At 53.9% G+C, this 22,856-nt stretch overlaps 1 protein-coding gene across 2 annotated transcripts in view; it reads right to left on the bottom strand.

Annotated features, from left to right (window-relative positions):
• Positions 1–210: 210 nt before the first annotated feature.
• The window catches only part of SUFU (SUFU negative regulator of hedgehog signaling), a 108,915-nt gene continuing 86,269 nt past the window's right edge, over positions 211–22,856 (bottom strand). For both annotated transcript variants that reach the window (XM_069566959.1, XM_069566958.1), the window contains exons 9-12: positions 16,528–16,662; positions 14,873–15,011; positions 5,855–5,923; positions 211–3,497 (exon numbers count right to left, since the gene is read on the bottom strand). In XM_069566959.1, coding sequence (XP_069423060.1) covers positions 3,408–3,497; positions 5,855–5,923; positions 14,873–15,011; positions 16,528–16,662 — 433 coding nt within the window. In that variant the 3' untranslated portion in view covers positions 211–3,407. The remainder of the gene's footprint in view (positions 3,498–5,854; positions 5,924–14,872; positions 15,012–16,527; positions 16,663–22,856) is intronic.

The following is a 22,856-nucleotide window of genomic DNA, read 5'->3' as shown; positions in this document are numbered from 1 at the left end:
CCCTGTGAAATCATTTCTGCATGACTGAAGAGTCACCGCTGCGTGATCCTGCTTCCTTGGCACCCCCTCCACTCCCAACATCAGTCTTCTGGGCCTTTCCACATCCTGGCTTCTTCTAAGAGGCTGAGTCCAACCCACCCCTCTGCCAGGGCCCCAGGCTTTCTGCTCCCCTACTCAAGGCAGCCAGAAAGGAGCACAAGATCCAGGCACTTCTGCAAATACGTTTAATGCACTTAGATTACACAGAGGAAGAGGGGACAAGAAGGAAACGACATCTAAGTGAGTCACCCAAAAATTCTTACAAAAGTCCCAGGCTAGCTGCAGCCCCCAGGAACCGAGTCACCACTGACATTAGAAACTAATATAAAATTTTTACAAAAGTCTGCTCATTGCAGCGTTCAGGTACTTGTACAAAAGGAGGGCTCTTTCTACAGGGCTCCTGACTTATAACAGGGACCCAGGTACCTCACTTGACACAAGGACCTGGAAGCCAGTGAGGAAAGACAACCAGATAAAAAAATACAGTCAAGGGAATTCTCTCCTGGTCTGCCCCATAGGGGCGGACCTGCAGGTTTTTTCCCTGTTCTCAATCTCAAAACCCAGTCCCAAGAACTTGTGTTAATTTTTTAAAACATGCTAGCCCTTTAGATTCTTCCCAAGGCTTCCCAGACCCTGCCCTGAAGCCTCGCCTTTGGAAGAGAAGGGCAGGAAGAGGCACCAGCTCCCCAGGCAGACCTGAGACCCTGCGTGAGCTTCTCCACCCCCACAGAATGGCAGCTGGGGCCGTGGGCCTCCTGTAGCCCACACTGGGCCTAAGCAGCCGCGGCTGTGTCCACCTTGTGTTGCCAGCAAACAGCATGGAGGAGCCCCTTCCCCTCAGAAGCTTCAGTCACAGGGACATGGAGGGACAGAATAGGAAGGGGCAAGCTTCTGGGAAGCCTATGTAGGCAGATGTAGGGAGGGAGACTTCTTAATCTTCCCAACTTAACTATGAGGTCAGGGTTTCCAAAGAGCTACAGAGAGGGAAAGAAGTGGTCCATCTTGTGAGTGCCTGCCATATGCCAAGTGCTGTGCTGGACGTGCCCCCACAGTCTGTCTTGCTTTATCCTCAATGAGGGTCTCCTCTCAGTGAAGAGCCCCCTCTGGAAGGCACCACCACTCAAGGGAAAGAGGTCTGGGCAGAGATGGTAGATGCTCTGCCACTCCTCTGGAGCCAAAGCATTGTAGGGAAAGGAGATGGAGGCTGGTCTCAGCTGAACCTTGGAGGTTCCCAATAAGAGGAGGGGCTGGGGTAGGGGTGGGGGGAGGCAGGAAGGAGCCACAGGCTTCACAGGCTTGTTGTCTCAGAGCTCACCTGCTTCCCTTTTGCCTTCTGTACTGACCACAAAACTTAGCTCAGAAAATACCCCTCTGCCCCGAAGCCAAGCAGGCAGGGTAGAGGCAGGTCCCCAGAAAGAATCTGTGGAGAAGCAGGTCAGGATGGCAAGGAAAGGAGGCAAGTCAATGACACCTCTTTGGCCATAAAACATCTAAAGACAAGAGTTTTCAAGGTGGGGATGATGTGGTGGGTGAAGACCAGGAAATGTCCTTCTGGAAAAGTCCTCAGAGCAGAAGGCACAGCTGCTGCCAGCATCAGGTCCACAGGGTTTCCCACCTTTGCTGCGTTGGTGTGGGTGGGGTGGTGGTGGTGGTGGTATGTGTCTCCCAGATGCCAGGCAGATCTGCCTTGAAGCTCTGAGTTTGATGGCGCTAACCAGGTAGCCCTGAGGGTGTAAGCAGAGAAAGAGCCAGACCTGAATGGCCCCTTGGAAGTCCAACAGCCTGGCCACCCTCGTGGCCCCTGAAGGCAGCTCTTTGGCTGGATGGCTCATCAGAGGTGCCCTGTGCCCTAGGGGCCTCCTCGGCACTCCTGGTGGTGCCCATGTGTGTGGCGGTTGCAGACAAGGGCAAGGCATGTTGTCTGTCTGTGTGGTCCCTGACAGACACAAGAACTTTGTCGTGGGAGAGCCAGAAGGGTGGTCTTGTAATTGCCATCCCCAGAGTTAGGGGTAAGAGGGCCTGAGAGGGGCTTGTGATTACAGGTCAAAAGTGAGAGACAACCCCAGAAGAACCCCCAAACTATGGGTCAGAGACAGGCTGGCTATGAGACAGGAAGACCGGGAGATCTGCAGTACTGGAGTGAGGAACCAAAGACCAGAGGCCAGGATGCCAGAAAGGAGACAGGACAAGCGGAGAATGAAGGACGAGAAATGAATCAACGCAGAAATGAATGGAAGGCATGGAAGGCAGGAGAGTGCAGTGTTTGCAAAACTAATGTGAAAGACATGTGAAGAGGTTGATTCTTCTGTTTTTAATAAGTCAGAGTCCTGCAGCCTGGAGGCTGGGAGGAAATGGGATAGAAGTGGCAAAGAGCTGGAGACCCAGGCCCTGAGTGGCAGGTGGGGATGGTCTGTGAAGTGCTGAGCTTCGCCCTCTCTCAGGCAGGCCTGGTTGGGAGGAAAATGCCTAGAAGATGAGGCTGAGGTCACCAAGTCTCAGAGACCCTGATGATCTTGAACTCTGTGGGGGCCCAGTCCACCTGGGAACCAGCAGCAGCCCTTCCTGGCCCCAGCTAAACTGGGCTCCAGGCTGCATGGGGGAGTGTCTCGGCTCCCCCAGGCCTGGCTGGGAAGAAAAGCCTCTGTGCGAAGCTGACTCCTCAGAGGCCTTGACCGGCAGGCGAACACCAGCAGCTTTTCTGGTGGCGGCTCTGGGGGAGACGGCCCCAGGCCCTTGTCTGTGAGAATGAGAAAGTTCATCTGGAAATAAAGTTCTGTTTTTTCTTTCTTAAAAAAAAAAACATATTTACATGGCTTCTGGACATCTTTGAAGAGCAATAAAATACCATCCGGTTTCTACAAAATAAAATAAGGAGGAAGAAAACCAAACACGATCAAAGGAATCGTTCCACCGCCAGAAGAGCTTGACTACCGAAGGCTTCCCAGAGTTGAGCTGGGCAGGGTAGGTGGCTGCTACACCTTCCTCCCGCTGGGCAATGCAGCAGAGGGTAGGTGGGAATGAGGCCTGTCTCCACCTGGGGGCACATCAGAGGTCCAGAGGCAAATCTCAAACCAGAATCTGTGGTGGCAGCAGGAGGGGAAGGTTGACATTTGCCCAACTGCAGCCCACTGGGGCCCGGCCTGGTCATGTGGCTCGGCCGGCTGCAGGTGCGGAGACCCCCCCGAGCTTCAGGTGAGGGGGAGCCCTGCGGCCTGTGCAGGGCATCCCAGCGGGCTGAGGTGTAGGGGCTACGCAGTCATCCTCACACTTCCCCTTGTGTTTGCAGGAATCTCGTTTATGCAGTTGTTACACTGGAGTCACCGGGAAGCAGCTGGGCTCGCCCTTGGCCCCTGCAGGGCCAGCCCAGGCTAGTGCAGCGGGCTGTCGAAGACCACATCGGGGAGGATGGAGACTTTGAGCTTCTTTTCTGGCCAGCTGTACTCTTTGGGAAGTTTGAACTGTGGAGGGGGCAACAAGCACAGAACCAGAGGATGCACAGTTAGAATCCACCGCCTTCTTCCCACACTGCCTAGAGAGGCCAGGACCCTCACCCAGGCCCCGTCTCCTGGGTGCTGGGGCAAGACAGACCACTGGTTGGTTGCCTGGCTTCAGTCACGAATACTGAACCAGGTGAGAGGCTGGGATCCACTGCCGACCCCTCCTTCCCCACACCCCGGCCAATAATTAACTGGGCTTGGAGGAGGCTTGTTTTCTGACTCTTTCTTGACTGGGCTGACCTCCCTCCAGCTCACTTCCTTGGTTCTGCCTCTGGCCACAAGCATGTAAGGAATCTGTTCCCTGAGGCCCGGGGGCTAGAGGATGGGGGGCAGGGGAGGGTGCAGATGCTACAGGGAAGTGGCTTGAGGTCTGGAACTCTGCGGTCCTATCCCTGCCATGGCTCCTTTCTGAGGCTGGCAGGGAAGAACGCTGGAACCTGCCCTCTGGAGCCTTTGCCAAAGGGTCCTAAAGGAAGGAGGCCCTGCCTCGGCCTTGGTGGGAGTGGAGAAGCAGAGCTAGTGTGGTCTGAGGTGACTTCTTAGGCCTGGTGCAAACTTGAGAGGAGCTCCCCACGCTGCTCCCCCTTGTTCATCCTCACAAGCCTCCCAGGGTTACCAGCCTGAGAGGTGCTGGCAGTGGCCAAGGAGGGCCCAGGTTCTTATGACCCAACTCCCTGGAAATCACTGATTTGCCTAGTTTTGTTTTTCAAGCTTCTGGAGAGGGGTAGGGGAAGAGACTGACATGTGCCCTGTGTATACGAGGACCCTGCATGGGGCCAGCAGGCACACAGCTGGTGCTCATAGATGCTCCCTGATTTAGGAGCAGGGTCTGCCTTTCAGGTCTCCTGCTAATCTGGGAGCAAGCTGGGAAGGAGGGAAGAGCAGGGCCCTCAGCCTGCCCAGAGCTGGTGCTAGAAGAGGACGGCCTGACACTGCCCGGCTGGTTCCCTCTCCCTCCCTCTTGATGGGGGACTGTCCAAGCCAGGACCAAAGTGGAGAGGAGGGCAGGGTGTGGGGACAGCCTTGGACAGGAAAGGAAAAAAAAAGTCATTTTTAGTGACCTACTTTCCTAAGCTCCTTCTGGCTCCTGTCCCTCCTGCCTGGCTACACCCCTTCCACCCCCCCAGCACCCGAGCCGAGAGCAGCAGTCTGGCACCGTGCCGTCCCTGTGCGACATGGCCTCTCCGGAAGCACTTCTGGGCAGCCGGCTCTGGTCTGACTGAATGGGAGCCGGACCTCAGGGGCTGGTGACTTGTGGGGGTTGACTGGCTGGCACAGACTGGGTACTTAGTGACTTTTGAATGTATAAATGAGAAGAGAGAAGACATTATCCCACTAGGGGTGACCTCAGGCTCTGAGGAGTTCCTGTCCATCTGGAGACCTGGACAGGCCAGTCCTGCCCTGTGGACGGTCCTCCGCCCTGTGGATATCCGTCAGAGGCCTCTGTGTCCAGGCTGACTGGGTCCTGGCTGAAAGCTGGCTCCTGCCTGGCCTCGCTCTGGCTTGGAAGCCTGGCCCCTAAGAGGTGAAGGAGCTCTCCCCAAAATACACTTCTGGGCAGAAAGGGCAGAAGGGTCTGTCTCTGCCCCCGGACAGGGGAGAGCCCAGAAGACCCCTAGAACTATCAGCGTGCTAATGTTCCACTAACCTATCTGGGCAGGACTCTGAGGCCAGGAAGGCTCAACCCCGCTGGGGTGCTGCTTGGTAGGAGGCCGGGGGAGGGGAAGGGACTTTCCAGGATGAGGTAAGTCCCCACAAATGAGGATGCCGGGAACAAGGAAGAAAAACAAAGGGGATTGTGGGCTCCTCTCCTGTACCCCAGCGGAGTAGCCAGGGCAAGCACAGGCCCCCACCTGGCCCGCAGCTCGGCTGGGCCTGGAAGAGGCGGGCCTAGAGGGGAGTGCTCGCGGCCAGAGGTGGGAGGGAGAGTGGCTCCTGGGTGGCCTGAGGCTGGAGCAGGAGCCCCTCGCTGCCCACCAGAACTCCTCCATGGAATGTTCTCTGGCAGCAGGCGTGGGCTTTCTGTTCAGAACCTGCCAGGGAACAGCAGGGGCTGAGGAGAACTCTGTACTAGCCTAAAGGCCCTGGCTGCCTCTTCAATGAGCTTCTCGGGAGCTGGCAATTCAGATAGTTTGCTGGGTGTCCTCACAAGGGTTGGGGGTGGGGCAGGGGGAGGTTCAGGGAAGTGAAATAAAGCCGTTTAACATCTCCAGGGTCTCCTTTCCAGCCTCTCTGCACACGTCAGAGACAGACACAAGCACACACACAGAGACTCCCGGAGCCTGGAACCTGCTGTCAGAGAGAACCAAACAGCTTACTTCCTCTGGAGAAGTCAGATCTTCTAAGTCCTCCAACATTTTCTCTACAAACTCTTCGGTCAACAGAATCTGGGAAGAAGGCACAAGACAGGCTTTTATTATTATTATCTGTTTAAAGTATATGGCCTTTTTGCTAACTGCCAAGCTCTAGACCTCTGTTCAGGTCGTGGAGGAGCAATGAGCCCACTGCGATGTGTCCTAGGACCAGGGGAAGTACTGGAGGCCTAGCCCTGACCGTCACCCCCAGCCTGCCCCCACCTCCCACCACCACCTGCCTACAGCATCAGAGGGACTGGGGCAGAGAAGGAAGGACGTCCAGCAGCGTAGGGAGCAGGGCGAGGACGTCAGGAGACACGGCAGTGCTGGTCCCGGGAGGGACATGAGACGGGGCAGGGAAGGCCGCCTATTTGGCAGTCCGGGCACCCTGCACGTTGCAGTATGGTAGAGGGGAGACAGAAAAGCCGAAGGGCAGAGGAGAGTGACTCCAACATCCCCCTTGTTCAAGAAGGTTCGCGTGTTCCCCCAGTCCTACTTGGGAGGACAAAGGAATCTGTCCGGGTTTGGAATACAAGCCTTGCCTGGAATCTGGAAATGCCCTGGAAGGTACCTTTAGGAATGTCTGAGCTGCGCCAGCCTCTCATTTTACCAAAGGGAAAGGGACTCCTCAACTCCCATGCGTAGTGTCTACCTCTTTTCAGGCCCCAAGCTCCCAAAGCCCTGCCTTGCTAGCCCCATTCAGCCACTGAGTCCTTCAAGTTTTAAGAAGTGTCTTCTCCAGGGCACCTCCCACCTATCCCACTTCACTGCTCCAGTCTGCTACCTTGTGGCTTCACGCTTGCTGTTGAGAACAGCCTTGCCCCTCTGTTCAGGGGCACAACCACCACCCTCACCCATGCGTAGTCAACCACGCATGTGGTCAACAGCAAGGATACCCAGGACTTCCTCAACCTGCAGGGCCGTCTTCTCAGCAGGCCCCTCTCTTCAGGCCGGTCCCACACTGGGCCCAGGCTAGGCATGTCTTTCCTCTTCCCAGCCTGATCCTGTCCTCCACCCATCTCCTCCCCATGCTGGTCCATGGGGCCTCCTGACCTCTGCAGCGGACCCTTCTGTAACCCCAGGCTGTGGCTCTCCCCACCTCTATTTTGCTTTCTCCAGTAGCCTCTGAATGCCCCTGGGTGGGATGTGGGGACAGAGGAAGAGAAACAACGAGGTGAAGACCAAGATACAGGAAAAGTCCCCTATGACAAGGAGGAGGATCCAGGACTTGAGAAAATACCAGCAGGTTTCCCCAGGGAATTGTCCAGTCTGATAAGAATATATGTCTCAACATTTGGAATAGGTCAGTGTACCAGACAAAGTGGAATGGCAGAGGAAGGAGGGCAAGCAAGCAGGCTCACTAGGCACTTCACAGGATGGAAGTTTCCAAAGGGAGGAAGTTGACTGGGTGGAGGTGTGAGCAAGGGATGAGAAAACTACCCCAAGTGGGCACACCACCACACCAGGCACAATGCTAACCGCTCATAGAGCTTATCTCCTTCAGATGAGGAAACTGAGACACAGATAGGTTATGAGATTTGCCCAGTGTCACGCAGCTTGTGAGCAGCAGAGAAAAGATCATGTCCTGGCCCTTATTTTTTTTGCTGAGCTGGGTCTTCACTGGGGTGGGCAGGCTTAATTGCCCCATGGCATGTAGGATCTTAGTTCCCCAACCAGAGATTTAACCCACGCCCCTTGCACTGGAAGGCGGAGTCTTAACCACTGGACCACCAGGAAGTCCCCATGTCCCAGTCTTGTCTGGACTCTAAAGTTAGTGTGCAAAGCAGAGCTTCCAAATCCTGAAGTCTAACCCTCACCGCATTTAGTCGTGTATTGATTCTTCCAGTCAACTGCCCGTCAACCTACTTGATTCCAGAAGCATTCCCTGGGTGCCTCTGCTAGGCCTGGCCCTGGGTAGAGCCCTAGGGAAACAGCCATGAAAGCAGTCCATTCCCTAGCTGGACAAGCACCTTCCTGGGGTCAACAGGGAGCCAAAGGTCGTCTCCTTCTCAGGCTACAAACCCCCAGTCAGGGACAAAACAGCTCCAACCACCAGCCCGTATCTCCTCACCAGCTTCTGTTTGAGAAGCTTAGGCTTCAAGTGGAGACAGAGACAAAGTTTGGACAGGCAAAGCGAGTCTGCGAGAATGCCCACCTGAGATGCCCCCTCCCACCTTCCTCCTGGCTCCCTAAGCTGGGACCGGGTGACTCCTCTCATGGACTACTGTGGTGCTGCCAATGCCCGATTCCAGCTCCCACAGCCGGAGCCTCTGCTCCTCTTGCTCTTATCCCAGGGCCCCCACCCCCCCGGCCCCGCCCCCCAAAGCCCAGAGTCTCTCGACCAGTTATCACCAGTCTGCTTGAGCAGTACAAAAGTCATATTCACATTTTGGGAATTTCCGGGGCTTGTTGCCATCTCTGCAAATGTGAGCACAAACACAAGCATACCTAAAACCCAATTATATTACAATGGCTCCAGTCCGGGCCAGGCTGAACTGATTTCTAACCCACAAATACTTGGGAGGGCGGACATTTCTGCCAGAGAGGTAAATAGGCCTGGGATTGTAACTAGGGCTGGGGGTGAGCGGGGACGGAGGAGGGTTCACAGGAATGGTGACCACACAGAGAGACTCCAAAGAGCTGGAGAAATGGGAAAAATAACCCCAGTAACAGGAGTTCAGTACTAAGCCAGTTCTTCTGACAAAAGTGCAGAGTTGGTGGAGAGAGTGTGAGTTACGGTGGCTTTTGGTAGACCAAAGTGTACCAAGTGTGTACTATTAATATCTGTGTGTGGACTCATTTTATACTCAGCTGGGGGAGGGGATGGCAGGACGAAAAGGAGGGACAAACCCTAGTGGCTCCTCAATTTTCACTTTTGGTGACTGGCTGGTTCCTGCTGGAAATTTCACATTATTTTAAAAGAATTGAATGGGGAAAATTATACACAAGATCTGCATGATATTAAGGGTGACATTCCCTACAAAGAAACACGACAGACTGTCATAGCTCCAGGCACCTAATTTAATTTCCTTTGGGAGTTAAACCTTAGAAGCTTGAATTGAACAAACAGGCCCTGTTCTTTGTATATTTCAGACTTGGAGCTGAGAATGTTAACAGATCCTATCAACAGGACACTGGAGATAGACAGCCACGACGCAGCAGCTTCTGGATGCTCTCACGAGGAACAGACACGCCGTTGTGATGCAACTGTGGGAAAAGCCTGTGCAGTTCTGGGACTTGGGACTCTTGAAGCTCCCTGGGTCCCCATGGAGCTGCCTGGCTCTGCCACAAATAATAATAAGAAGGGTTATGAGAATGACAGCAGTAAGGATAACACCGCCAGCAGCAGAAGCACCAGTGCCTCCTCCATGTGCCAGGCACAGGGCTAAGTGCTTGACTGGTATCATCTTAGGGCCATCCTGTGAGGAAGGTAACCATCATTTCCACTGTGCATTCGAGCGGGTGTCAAGACAAGTCAAGTCTGGACTTTAGAAGAGCAGTGACCTGACATCATGGTGGTAGAAGATGCTCTTTTTCTGTCTGGGGAGGGCACCTCAATTCTAGAAGCCTCATATACTCAGAGCTGACTTCTATTCTCTGCTGGGGGAGGTGGAAGTGACTCTGGCTTCAACCCAATGGCCTGGAAAACCAGCGACACATCTCCTGGCCACCTGCTCAGCTCAAGAGGGCTGGAACCCTGGGCATCACAGACATGCAGCTGTTCAAAACCAGGTTGGCCAAGTGGAAAGGAAGGCAAACCATACCCCGATATAGTTTCCAATGGGGCAGATTTCCAGGTCAGCTTGGTAAACGTGCACATGAGGCGACAGTTGCTCCAGTCCAGAAAACAGCAGTAGAAATAATACAAATACTGAAACAGCACTCACTGATGCTCATGATCACCAAGAACTGGGCATAAGATGCTTATGTTTGTGCTCAAACAGCCCTCGGAGGGAGAAGACGCTCCAGTGAGGGGGGAAGCCCCCCAAGCAATCTGAGAAGAAACTCCCTGGTGAGGATTTTGAAAACCTGGAGATACCAGGCACCTTCCAGACCTGAATCTGAGTAGCTCAGGCTAGGTCAAGGGATCTGCATTTTAAAAAGGCAACCAACCCCTCCCTGCAGGAGATCCTGGTGGAGGGTACCCTGGGGAAACACACTCACAGGGGCAGTGGGTCTAGGCACAGGTTTAACCAACAGAGATGAGTTAGTGGCTGCAGCTCTCTCACCAGCTCTGACTGGTAGATCTGTGAGGGGGGCAGTGGCTCCCTGCCCCCCACTCTCAGGCTCCGCTTTTGATCAAGGAGAGGGCTTGGAACACAGGCCAGCAACTTACTCCAAGGCGCTCACACCCAGTGCCTTAGGATAGCCTGGCTGGCGGGTGAAGATGGAGGATCGTCAACAATCTTCCCAATTCCCCAGGCCCCGGCAAGTTCCAGAAGGAACCTGAAAAGTGATCTTTCATCATGCCTGCTCTGAGCAGGCCTGGCGGTGGGGCAGGCAGGGGCCCAGCCACTGCAGATCTGATTCAGATGTCTGCGGTCAGTGATATTTCTGAGTCTGCAAACAGCACTGACAATGCCCACTCCTTCCCCTCGGTGTGACAATCTGCACTTTGTCTGGGGCCTTGTTTGCTCTTCGTGTTGACACGTTGTTCTTGCTTCCCAACAAGTTTGGCTTTCTTTTTCCCTCCCTTTCCTTCTCTCAGGGAAGGAAATGTGTTGTTTACAGGGTAGGGCCTGCCAAGGAGCTACTCTGGCACCCATGATGGCAGGGAGGAGGCAGGGACCAGGAAGCCATCCAGTCTGCGTCCCCCCAACACCAACAGGCCGGACAAAAGCTAGACAATAGCCTGGAGCACCCCTACTCCCCACCCCCAGGCTCAGCGGCAGAGGTGCGGGTGTGGCAGGTACCGCTGCAGCAGCCACACAGTGAGGCCGCATTCATTTCCTGTTCTCGGTGGGTGGCGAGGGGTTGGCTGAGGTGGCCAGGAGCGGGCTCAGACGTCTGCTCTGGCTGGCAGCTGGTGAGGGCCCGACAGGCCCTCTCAGTCCTCTCTCCTGTACCTCCCCAGGCACAGTGCTGGGACTGAAGCCCTATGGCTGTACCTGGGACAACGAGGACCCTCGGACAGCCAAGCAAAGGTCTTCTCGGATTCCACGTTCACAGTGGAAGGAGAAATAGCAGAGGCAAGCAAGAGGAGCTGCACAGGGCCTAGACCAGGGTTCACCAAGTGTCTTCCACACAATGTCCAAATGGGTGCATGGGACAGGAGAAGGCTGAGGCTTGTCCACAGGGTGGGGGGGGGGGGTGAGTCAGCCACTGGGCGAGGAGCAGAGCCTGGCAGTGACTCCCCAGATCTGGCCTGGAGAAGTGAAGCCCACTTGAACAGCTGTTGGGCGTCTTCTCCCAAGGCCCAGGCCTCCCATCAAGGCTGGCAGAGAATGGCTGGGAAAGGGGGGCCACCTGGGTGAGCCGTCAGACACCACACAGCTGAGAAAGCATTGCAGGGCTTAAAAAAAATATTCTCATATTTGGTGATGTGACCTCTGAGTGACCTCTGGGGCCGACTTCTCCCCCTTCAGATCAATCTTGGCTGGGGACGGATGAACGACTCAGCTCTGGGCCAGGCTCCCGCTCAGAGACTAACAGCCCAGTGTTGACAGACTCAAGGGAGAGAGGCTTGTTAAAGCCACTGGGTTGAGGAATGTTGGGGGAAGGTGTGTGCGGAGCGATGCTGGCAGGCCTCCCCAGGTCCAAAGACCCTCCTGTACTCCTCTGGAGCTGGCTGACAGCATTCACCATCTCAGCAGAGATAAAAACAGCCAAGGGTAGGGCGGACAGAGGAGTCTGGTGTCAACCTCCGGAAGCTGAAGAGCCTAAGGAATTGGAGGATTCCTGCCTCTCCAGTTCCTCCAGGAAGCGGGGAGTGTCCGCTGTGCTCACTCTGGGGTGGCAGGCAGCCCTGCCTTTCTGTGCGCCAGGCCTTGACGTTCCTGGGGCTGGAGAGATTGGGGGGGGTGGGGTGGGGGCGGAGCGTGGACCTGGAGAAAGGGGGCAGCCTCTAGGCAGGTGCCGGCCCAGGAGCTGGTGGGTGTGGGGGCCTGTCTGGGGCTACACTTTCTGCCTTTCTCTCTCAGGCTCTCCTTTGTCATCTTCTCCCATGTGGGGTGTCTCTGCCATGCCACTTCCCCAAGAGATAGCAGGCCTGGGCTGGAGGCCAGAACAAGGTGCCAAGGCTGGGAGCGAGGGCTTCCAAGGCTGTTGAAGGCTGATGCAAGAAAAGTCATCCTAGCCCCTCCCAATTCATCTGGGACCAACGGAGAGTGTCCCAGCAGCAGCCAAGAGAACAGAAGTCTGGGTTTCTTCAGTCCTGGGGCTGCTGCATTCAGTGCCTTCCTGCCTCCCTGCCCCCACAGGCCGGGGCACACAGGGGCCAGGGAGACATCCTAGAATCCAGAAGCATGAGGGAGAGATTCCCATAGGAGGTGAAGGCAAGTCTCTCTGCTGGGGTCTCCCTCCAAAGGGCCCGGTGTCTTTCCTGGCCCAGTGGACGAGGCCTTCACTGGTGACCCGGAGCCTGACCCCAGACCTCCAGGAGGTCCTCAGACTCCCAGCGAGACAGGCGGCCCCAGGGGGAGACTGAGAGGCCCACAAGTAATTACAAGCCCAGGTTCCCACAAGCCAGGGAGCTGCCTGTGACCACAGTGGCAAGACCCTAGAGAGGAAGGCGGGCTGATGCTGGCAGTCAGATGCAGAAAGTGCTGACTGCTTTGGGGGTGGGGAGACGAGGAGGGCTGGGCTGGGGGCAGGGGCAGAGGGTTTCCCAAGGCTCCTTGGACAGGGCCTGAGAAACCCCTGGGTGAATTAGGGTGCATGCTTGGGGAGCGGGCCCCAGCCAGCCTTCCCGGGAGATCCCCTGTGAGCTGGCCCCCGTGGTGGACCACACTAATGAGCCCATAACACAGGCCTTTGATTAAGCAGCTCCCAGCACAGCGACTTTATTGAAACATGCCGAGGCCAGCGGCTGGTTCCCACCGCTCCGGTTCCCCGGGCAACAGCGCCTGGGAGGGGACCATGTGCTGGGAGTCAGCGGGGCGAGTGCTCGAGCTGGCTGAGGGGCTGCCAGGGAGGCGTAGGGGAGCCGAGCTGGGAGGATACCCCAGCAGCTAGGGAATCAGGGGCTTGGGAACCAGGGTTGGGTCCAGACCTTTGGGGGGAATGAGGAGCAACGTGACACGTGCTGAGCCCTCTGGAGGCCCAGGTCACCAGGCTGCTGAGAACTGCAGATGCTGACCCCCTACCCCCACCCCAGGCAGGAAGATGTTCCAGGAGGGATGGTGGGGCTCCAAGGACAGGTTCAGAGTCTAGCACGTCAAAGGCAACTGGGTGGCACTTATTCTCGAGTTGGGGAGGCTCTAGTTTCTACTTTCCCAAGAAAAAGTGCTTAACCTTCAATACGCAAAGCACTGAGGACACTTCTGCTGAGACCTGTCAACACACTGTCACCCGCTGGGGATGATGACCTCTGACCTGTCAGGGGCAGGGTCTCCTGCATGGTCCACCCCTCACTCCTTCCCAGCTCTGTGCCGCCCCTGCTTTCCACTTGTTCTGGGCTAATTTCAAATGCTATACTTCAGAGCTTTTCCTAAGGTAACTACCAACACCACATGGACAGAAATCTAATGTTACCAAGTGGGACTTTTAAATGTATTTATAACTTTATGGTTCAAAGTAATTTTGTTATGAAACAGTGTAATAACAACAGTGGAAAAAGGCCAAGATAATTTATGGAACACAATATCCCTAAAGCACTGGCTTCCATTTCTACCTCAGCTTAGTCTTGGGAGTCTGGTTGGTATCCTTTGTTTGCTGTTTGTTTTAATTAAGGGTTAGTATTTTGGTGGGGAGGGGGAGGGAGGAGCTAGCCTGAAGAGGCACACACACACACACACACACACACACACACAGCATGCCTACGTTAATGGTAAATACACTTCACAGACACACAGACACACAGACACACACACACACACAGACACACACACACACACACACAGCATGCCTACGTTAATGGTAAATACACTTCACAGAGTCCCCAGACTGGCCTAAACCCACAGAACCAGCAAAATTCTCTTCCTCTCTACTGTAATCCCCCTGCCCACTGCTGCCCCCCACTGCCCAGGACACACCACAGACAGGCAGAGTCATCTTTTACATTAGGGTCAGATTCCCTTTCCGAGAGGTAAGGTGGAGTGTTCCTTCTCCCATGCCCCCAACAGACAAAATAGGATGTTGTTCCTCTGCTACATCTGGGAGTGGGTTGGACCAGGCCAAGCACCCGTTAGAGACCTGGGCAGGGTGGGGATTGGAAGGAGGCCTGTGGCTGTCAGGTCTGGGTACCCTGCTTGGCAATGGCCCGAGGCTGTGCCCAAGCCAGAAGAGCAAAGGAAGGACAAAGTGTTCTGGAAAAAGCCAGCAGGTTTGCACTGAGAAGCTAGGTGTCCGTCAGGAACACAGGAGGACCATTAGATGAGAGGGGGCAGGCTTGGTCTGCTGAGACCTGCCCATCACAGCCCATTGCCCGGTCCAGGTTCAGATGCCTACTTTCTAGGTATTCTGGTGGGCTTCCCCATATAGCAGAGAGTGGCTTCCACACTCCCTCCCACCCTGCTGCACCCCTCATTTCCTGTACCTTGGTTTATCTGAAATGCAGAAAGTCGCACATCCCTCAAAACTGAATTTCTATGGCAAACAGAATTATCCACAGCCAGAGCCTGGAAAGTTACCGTTCCTGTCTTGGGGGACAGGGAGAGGCCAGGAAGTGCTCCTAGAGCTGGTGGGCTAGGTGGAAGCATCCACACACGACATGGCATCTCACCACTGGCCCCTCAGGAAGGCACCCCCGGAGCTTGCCAAGGGAGGACCGGGAGGTTGTGGGCACAGGAAAGGAGGCAGGCAGAAGAGAAAGAGCCTTCTCACTTGTAACCAGGGTCCGTGGGCTGCGTAAGGGTGCTCCTCGGTGGCAAAGGCGCCTTCTACTCCCGTGGAGACAAAGGTGATGGCCATGTCTCCTGTGATACTTTTATATGTAAAGTGCCGTCCGTGCAGGAGCCTGCCCCTGGGGGTGGGAACGTGAGACAGTGAGAGGGGGCCTGGCCAGGGCGCTCGGGGGCTGTGGGGGCTACGCTCCCGGGATGGGGTGCCTAGAAAATGCCCTCCTGACTGACCACCTGCCCACTAACAGGGGACTTAACCAAACATGCTCATCTCAACACCTCCCAAGAGAAGCCTCTCACGATCTCTACTGTCATCCTTCCGAAGTGTTCAAGGCTGGCAGACACCAGAGCAGCGTTCAGAGGGGCTGCAAGGGGAGAGAGGTCCACCTCTTGTGTGTCCTGGTGAGGAAACTGAGGCCAGAGGGGCCAGGTGGTAACATGCCCAAGGTCAGGCCCAGAGCTAAAAGGGGGATCGGGCCCCTCTTTGTTTGGAGGGTGGGGATGAAGAAGCCCCTAAACAAATTTCCCATACCCCTGGGTGATGGCACGGCGCCCTCACAGCACAACCCTGTGTCTGGTCCACCCACTCCCAGGCCTCTAGTGAGATTTAAATGGTTACCAAGTCCATATCTTTAAAAAAGGCTGAAGCCAAGTAGGGTCACTCTGAGAGAGCCACAGAAGTTATTGTTAACCCCCAGTCTGGAAATAACACCTGGGGGAAGGGTGGGCAGGGGCAACTTGTGGGGACAGAGATGTCAGTCAGCAAAGGAAGCAAAACCTGCTCCTGGCTTCCTCAGGCTGCCTCAGATTAACCCTTCACCAGCCTAAAGGCCCTGAGCCTGGGCCGGAGAGGGAGCTGGGGGAGGAGGTGGTTGGGCTCCTGGCGGGGTGTTGGGGTTGTATAGGGGCCCGGCCAGCCACTGGTCACTCTGACCACTGGCTGTCTTTGCCCTGTTGGGCCAGGCTGGTTTCCACCCAGGCTCTGGGATAGTGGGGATGGTCCCAGCAAGTACAACCCCCTTCTTTCCTGTCACTGTTGTCTGGGTTTACAGTTATTCTTGCTGTAAAATTGAGGGTGGAACCCCAGGGCTGTGGAGGAAGCCAGCTGCACAGGTTCCCCCAGGGCAGCGTCCTCATGCAGGGAGCTGCATTCTGGCCCTGGGGCTGGGTTTCTAGCACTGTGGATGGCGGCAGAAGGGACACAGTCTGGACTTTTGAGTCCCTCAAGGAGTATGTGGGCCACAGGGTGTATAAAACTGAGTGTTTTGCACGAAAAAACAGCAAAGCAGGAGAAAACACAGTCCCACCCATTGGAGCCCCTGCCCTACCACCCCAGTGCTACCAGGGCCCCTGCCACTGGGCTGGTGGGATGGCAGGGGGGTGGTCTGAGACACCCTAGGTTACTGGACCTTTGTAAGGGAACAGGGCTGGGGGAACACTTCTTTGCACAAAGGAGAGCTCTTCAATGACGTGGGGGCTATTGGTGGGCTTGGGGGCCACAGGCCTGCCCACAGGCCCAGGCTGGAGCTCCCTGACTAGCTCTCCTCCCCACCAAGGTCCTAGACTGCACCAAGGCATGAGGGGGCAAGCACAGGCCTGGTAGCTCCTTGAAGCCAAGCTGTGCTCTGCGGCGCTCACCTGAGGCAGAGAGGGATGAGGGCTCCTGACTCCTGGTTGAATTTCAGATGGACGCTCTCCAGCTGCCGCGTGCGGATCAGCTCGTGGGGAATAATGGCCGTGGAGCCGTCGCTTTCCAGGCTGTCTTTGCGGCTCCTGCGAAGCAAGCACAGGAACAGGTTCAGCACAAGGTGAAAACCGTAGGGCAGAGCAGGACGGGAGGCTCCCAGGCTGGGCTCCTGTGCAACGACAAGGATGGTGACTGATGATAAAGAGAACAGCCACCATTCACTCAGCCCGCATTTGCCAAGTGCCAGCTGCTGTGCGAAGCACCCCTTGCATGGTGGGCACAGCGCCCCCGTGAGGTGGGCACGATTTTTACGGCCCTTTAACAGATAAGGAGTCTGGGATCAAGACAGTGATGTAACTTGTCCAGGTTGCACAGCGGGGGCTGTGGAGCCGGGATCTGGTCACAGGTGGGTCTAGTTCTGAAACCTCATCTTTGGCCAACACACTGTAGGAAAGCTATGTCACAGTGGTTTGTTCTTCCCTCAGATAGCAGCAGGGGTCTCTGGGAGCCCTTCTGCTGCCCCGGAGCCCCAGATCCCAAGTTCTCCAATGCTGGGGTGCCAGAGTGCCAGGAGACTTGGCTCTGAAAGCTTCCTTCCAGCTGACCCTGAAAAGGCTGTGACATCAGAGCAGGCTCAGAGCATGCACACTCCTGCTGGCGGCTCACAGCTACAGTGACATACACACCCTTCATCCAACAGGAAATGACACAAGCCTCACCGAAGGGTGGAGAGCAAGGCTCGCGGGATTCAGGAGGAGTGTGGCTGGGCAGCGGGACCGGCCACCACCCTACTGGGCAATGAGGCCCCAGCAGTGCAGTACCAGATTCCTCCTGACTGAGGCTCCCGCCACGGCACGTTGCCACTGCGGCTTCACACCCCTTCCCATCCTGCTTCCCACCCACAGCTTGTTCCACAGCTGGGCCACAGGGCCCCTTTGCAATCTAAGATTCACTCTTTCAAATTCAGCTGCCCCCAGTGAGGACCTCGCAAATCTGCCCCAGCCGGAAGTGAGGGTTACCCGCTGATCTCATTCAAAAGACTAGATCCCCGTTTGGACTGTGAATTTCAAAATAATTACTCAAGTGTCCAATCAAAATACTGGGTGATGGGCTTCCCTGGGGGGGAGTGGGTAAGAATCTGCCTGCCAACGCAGAGGATGTGGGTTCAATCCCTGGTCTGCGAAGACTCCACATGCCAAGGAGCAACTAGGCCCGTGTGCCACAGCTGAGCCGTTGCACTACAAATATTGAGGCCCGTGTGCCTAGAGCCTGTGCTGGGCAACAAGAGAAGCCACCACAATGAGAAGCCCGTGCAACACAACTAGAGAGTAGCCCCAGCAACTAGAGAGAGCCCACACGCAACAGCGGAGAGCCGGCACAGCCAAACGTGAATAAATGTAATAAAGAAATACTGGGGGAGAAGCTTTAGGCATTTATCATTCAAGCGGCAGAAGCCATCCAGGATGTCTGGGTTTGATAACCTCCTTACACACTGGAGGTCTGAGGGCTGCAGCCTGTGGCCCAAGAGGCACCCCGACACTCAGCACCTCCCCAGAGGGAGGAGGTGAGGTCAGTAGGCAGGATGGAGGGTGACATGGCGCAGCACGGGGCCCCGCTGAGGCAGCGACTTATAAGCCCAACTAACAGGGACCATTCCCACCAGCTGCGTGGATCCACCCCCAGATGTGACTGCTCTTTCACAAAGTAGTCTCTTTCTCTGGGCTCCCAGAGCCAACTCTGAGTTGCCCTTTGCCCTAGCACCTCCTTTGACAAGCCCTTTCAGGAGACCTGTGAAGAAGACAAAACACGCTGGCCAAGCAGGTCACAGAATTTCAGGGCTGGAAGGAAACTCTGAGGGTGTTTCATCTACCTCTTTCCTTTAAGAAAGAGAGCCGATAAAGCATCCAAGGTCAGAGAGCTGGGCTGTGGCAGGCCAGCGAGGGAGCCTCAGACCTCTGACCAGCTCTCTTCCCCTGAGGCCCTGGCCACCACGCCTCCCTTCAGAGGAGGGCAACACCAAACATCAGCCTTGGGGCTTGGACAAGAGCAGGACTCAGGAAAGGCAGCAGCCCTCTTTGGTGAGCCCTTACTCTGCTCCAGAGTAGGACCTTATAGCAGGTAAATTTTTCTGTGGTTAACCCTTCTTGTACAGGTAAGGAGACTGTGGCTCAGATAGGAGAGGGGATAAGCCTACAGTTACAGAGTGAAGAGGAAGAACCAGGGTGTGACTCTCACCATCACCTCCCTGTGTCACCTCTGAGACACATCACCCACCACCAGGCTCCCAGCCCAGCTGCCAGATGGGGCCAGGCAGCGGGCCTCTCTGACACAGGCAAAAATGCAGATGAATAGCAACTGGGGGGTGGGGGCAGGGGGCTGGGAGAGCAGAATCAACAGCACATAGGGCTAGAGACGTCTCAAGCTGGAGGGAAAAATAAATTGTTGAAAGTCAGCTAAAGTCACCTTGGTAACTGCTACAACACACTCACCCAGAACGAGGACATCAAACCCAAGTGCAAACAGCTTTAAAGAAATGGAAAAGAACTTAATCATCTGAAGAATTAATGTGACAAGTGCCCACATTTACACCTCCCACCAACCTTCAATCATTTGAAAACGTACTTTAATCTTTAAAGAGAAAAAAAAAATTGCAAAATGCTAGATCTGCAGTCCTGGAGCTTGGGTATTTCCGGCCTGCTGCTTCAATGGAAACAGGGCAGATACACACACATACACACACACACACACGCACGCACACACACACGCAGGAGCCAGCTTTTTGCTGATTTGTTTTTTCTGGACATCGATGCAGAAGCATGAATTATTTGTGTGGGCTGGGTGAGGTATTAAATCTGCAGCCAACACAGGTTTGCAATGTTTTGCACGGTTGTCAGCTTAATCTTAGTCATAAAAAAATAAGTAGTGTGCTCGCCAGCGTGGCCTAATTTTTCAGCTGGGCTGTTTTCTCCCTGAGTTCCTAGTGGAGGGGAAGGCAGAGCTTCAGGGTTGGAGGGGAGAACTGCTCCCAGGGAAGGCGTGGAGGCCAGCAACCTCCAGGGGCTGCTGGGGAGGTGGAGCCAGGTGATGAAGTATGCTTGGGGAGGCAGGGTGGCTAATAAATGCAGGTTTGGGGTTTGAGTCCCATATGACCTTGGGCAAATAACTTAACCTCTCTCCAAGCTTTACTATCTTCTTGATGGGAAGAATAATAATACCCTTTCCTTATAAGGATTAAATGAGATGACCTAGGTGAAGCATCAAACAGTGCCTGGGATGTAGTAGGTACTCAAAATGTATCTGGAATGCATTACCAGGATGTTAGCAGGCTGCCTCTAGAAGTCTATCTGCTCCTCATGCAGGAATGTTGATAGCTTAATAGAGACTTATTTGCCTTTACCCTGGGCCCAGAATCCAAGTGCCTCTAGCCAAGTCAGTCCCCCTTTCTGAGCAAAGGTCCTTACCCTGGGCTTGGGAGGGGGACTTCTGAGATGGGGCAGGAGTCACTGTGGGCCCTGGTCAACCACTGGTATTCTGGGAAGGCCCAACTACAGGTCAACAAAATCCCTTGAGGCCTTTGTTCTGCTGAGGGACGTGCTGGCAGGGCTCCCTTCCTGTGCAATGAGCACAATGAGCCTTCCTGCAATTCTCATCCACTGGTCCTCAAGTCAGCCAGAAGTAGGTTAATTCATCCTCCATGACAGCCTTGTACATCCCCGAGGCTGCTCCCACAGCCCAACAAGAGTTTCTCTTCCAAGATTGTGGCCCCAACTTTCAACGATATTCTTTGCTGTTGTTATTGTGGTTTTCAACTATATTCTTAAGATAAGGTCCTAAATCATCCATCCATCCATCCAAGTAACTCTCCCTTGCATTCACCCTAGCTTGTCAAACTCTAGTGTCATGTCCAGAAGTGAAGCTGAAGTGCCATGTGTGGAAATACAGTACGTGGTTTAACCAGCACAGATCAGAGGGACTGTGAGCTTTCTTGCTTGGGATACTTTTTTTCTATTAACACTGTCATCAAATTGTCCATTCTTTGTAACCTCGTCATACTACCAACTTATACCGCACTCCGTCAACAAATCCCCCTCAGGCTTTCTCCCATGGACTGAGCTTAAACCTCTTCTTCCCCCGCCTGTGTGTACGCTAGATGATTTGGAGCTTAAAACAGAACTCTGCTGTTACTCAGCTAGGGTTTCGAGCGGTCCGGATATTTCTGAAACCCGGCTCTGGCACACATCATATTGGCATTTCCCCTGACTTCACATCACTGACAAAACTGATAAACTTGCCATCTCTGTTCTCATCCCAGGCTTTGATTAAACAGTGAACAGGACAGGGCCAGGCAGACGGGCTGACAGACTGACATCATTACTCTTTGGGTATGCTCATCCAACCGATTATAATCAACCCAACCATTCCACCGCTATGTCCCTCACCCTCCTGGATGTTCTGTAGATGTTTCTGTGTCTTGCCAATGATGATGTCAGAAGATATTCTCCAAATGTCTTGCTCACCCCCACCTATATGAGGTCTATAGCACTTCCTTTATCTACCAAGTAGAAATAGGTTAAGTGTTTCTAAAAAGGCAGTGAGGAAGGCCCGGCAGGCCTGACTCTATGAAAGCAAGCCTCACTGTTTTTCCTTAGGGAGTGTTCACAGCCTACTCACTGAACAATCTAGCCCAGAGTTTTCCCTGTGAGTTGACACCAAGCTCGCTAGTCTAGAGAGCGAAAGATGCTTTTTGCATCTTGGAACTTCTGAGTGCTTTCAGTCTGCCAACACCTCTCTCCCATTCCCTCAGAGATTACTGACACCAGCTTCCTGAATCTCGTCTGCCAATTGGACTGGTGTTCTGGGGTGCAGTACATGTGGACCAGGAGATTGGAAATCATGGCTTCAATCCTCTTTTATCAATGCCTGTGTGATTCTTCCTAGTCTGATAACCATTCTATTTGAGATGGAAGCTAACAGAACTAGAGTAAATTTTTGCTGCCTCTCTTTCTCTGATTAACTTCGCTCTGTCCAAACAACAGGACCTAGGTTTTCTTCTTCTCATTCTAAACAGAAGTATAAAAAATAGTCCTTTTTTGCTGATCATAGCACTTTTTTTTTTTTTACAAGACTTAGCTCTTCTTGAGTTTCAGCTTTTCTTGTTGGTCTAACATACTTCTTCTAGCTTTTGTTCAAATTCTTCAAAAATATTCTGAGTTACATAAAGACTTCTCTACATATCTGTACGGATCCCCAGAGATATTACACCTCCTTTCAGTTTTCAGGGGACTATCCACAATAATAATAAGAGGTACCAACTATGAAGTCATTTCCTATTCCAGGGGATCTTCCAGACCCAGGGATAGAACCCATGTCTCCTGCACCTCCTGCATTGGCAGGTGGATTCTTTACCATTGCACTACCTGGGAAGCCCAACTATGGAGCCAGGTCCTATGCTAAACCCTGTATATATTTGTTTCTTTCATTTCTATAACAACCCTATTGTTGTTGTTCAGTCACTAAGTCATGTCTGACTCTTTGTGACCCCATGGACTGCAGCACACCAGCCTTCCCTGTCCTTCACTATCTCCCGGAGCTTGCTCAAACTCGTGTCCATAAAGTTGGTGATGCCATCCAACCATCTCATCCTCTGTCGCCCCCTTCTCCTCCTGCCCTCAGTCCTTCCCAGCATCAGGACCATAATAACAGTAAACTAGTCAAAATGACCACATGGATCACAGTCTTGCATAACTCAGTGAAGCTATGAGCCAAGCCGTGCAGGGCCACCCAAGATGGACAGGTCACAATGGAGAGTTCTGACAAAACATGGTCCACTAGAGAAGAGAATGGCAAACCACTTCAGTATTCTTGCCATGAACCGTATAACAACCTTATAAATAGGTATTATTTTTCCCATTTTACAGATGAAGAAACTGAAACTCAGATACTTAAATAACTAGACCCAAATCACACAATGAGGCAATAAAGGGCTGAGACAAAACCCCTAGGTCTTTCTGATGCCAGCAAACATATAACCACAATATTTATTCTTAAGAGCCTCCCATCCCTTTGAGTGGTCTTTCCTTCTGGGGTTTCCAAGGCCACGAAGACACATCTATTTTTTCCCCCTGAACTCTTAAAAAGAATTGCTTCCTAGAAACCACAGCAGGGCTTCCCAAAGGGCATTCGATGGAATTTTAATGTAAGACACACTTCTAGAAAAGCAGATGTGGCAAGGGCTGGATGTAGCACACTGCATCTCAGATGGGAGATTCATAAAATGCTG

This window comes from Ovis canadensis, chromosome 22, assembly GCF_042477335.2.
Source record: "Ovis canadensis isolate MfBH-ARS-UI-01 breed Bighorn chromosome 22, ARS-UI_OviCan_v2, whole genome shotgun sequence".
In the NCBI taxonomy this organism is placed as follows: domain Eukaryota; kingdom Metazoa; phylum Chordata; class Mammalia; order Artiodactyla; family Bovidae; genus Ovis; species Ovis canadensis.
This window is presented reverse-complemented; position numbering and strand designations above follow the sequence as displayed.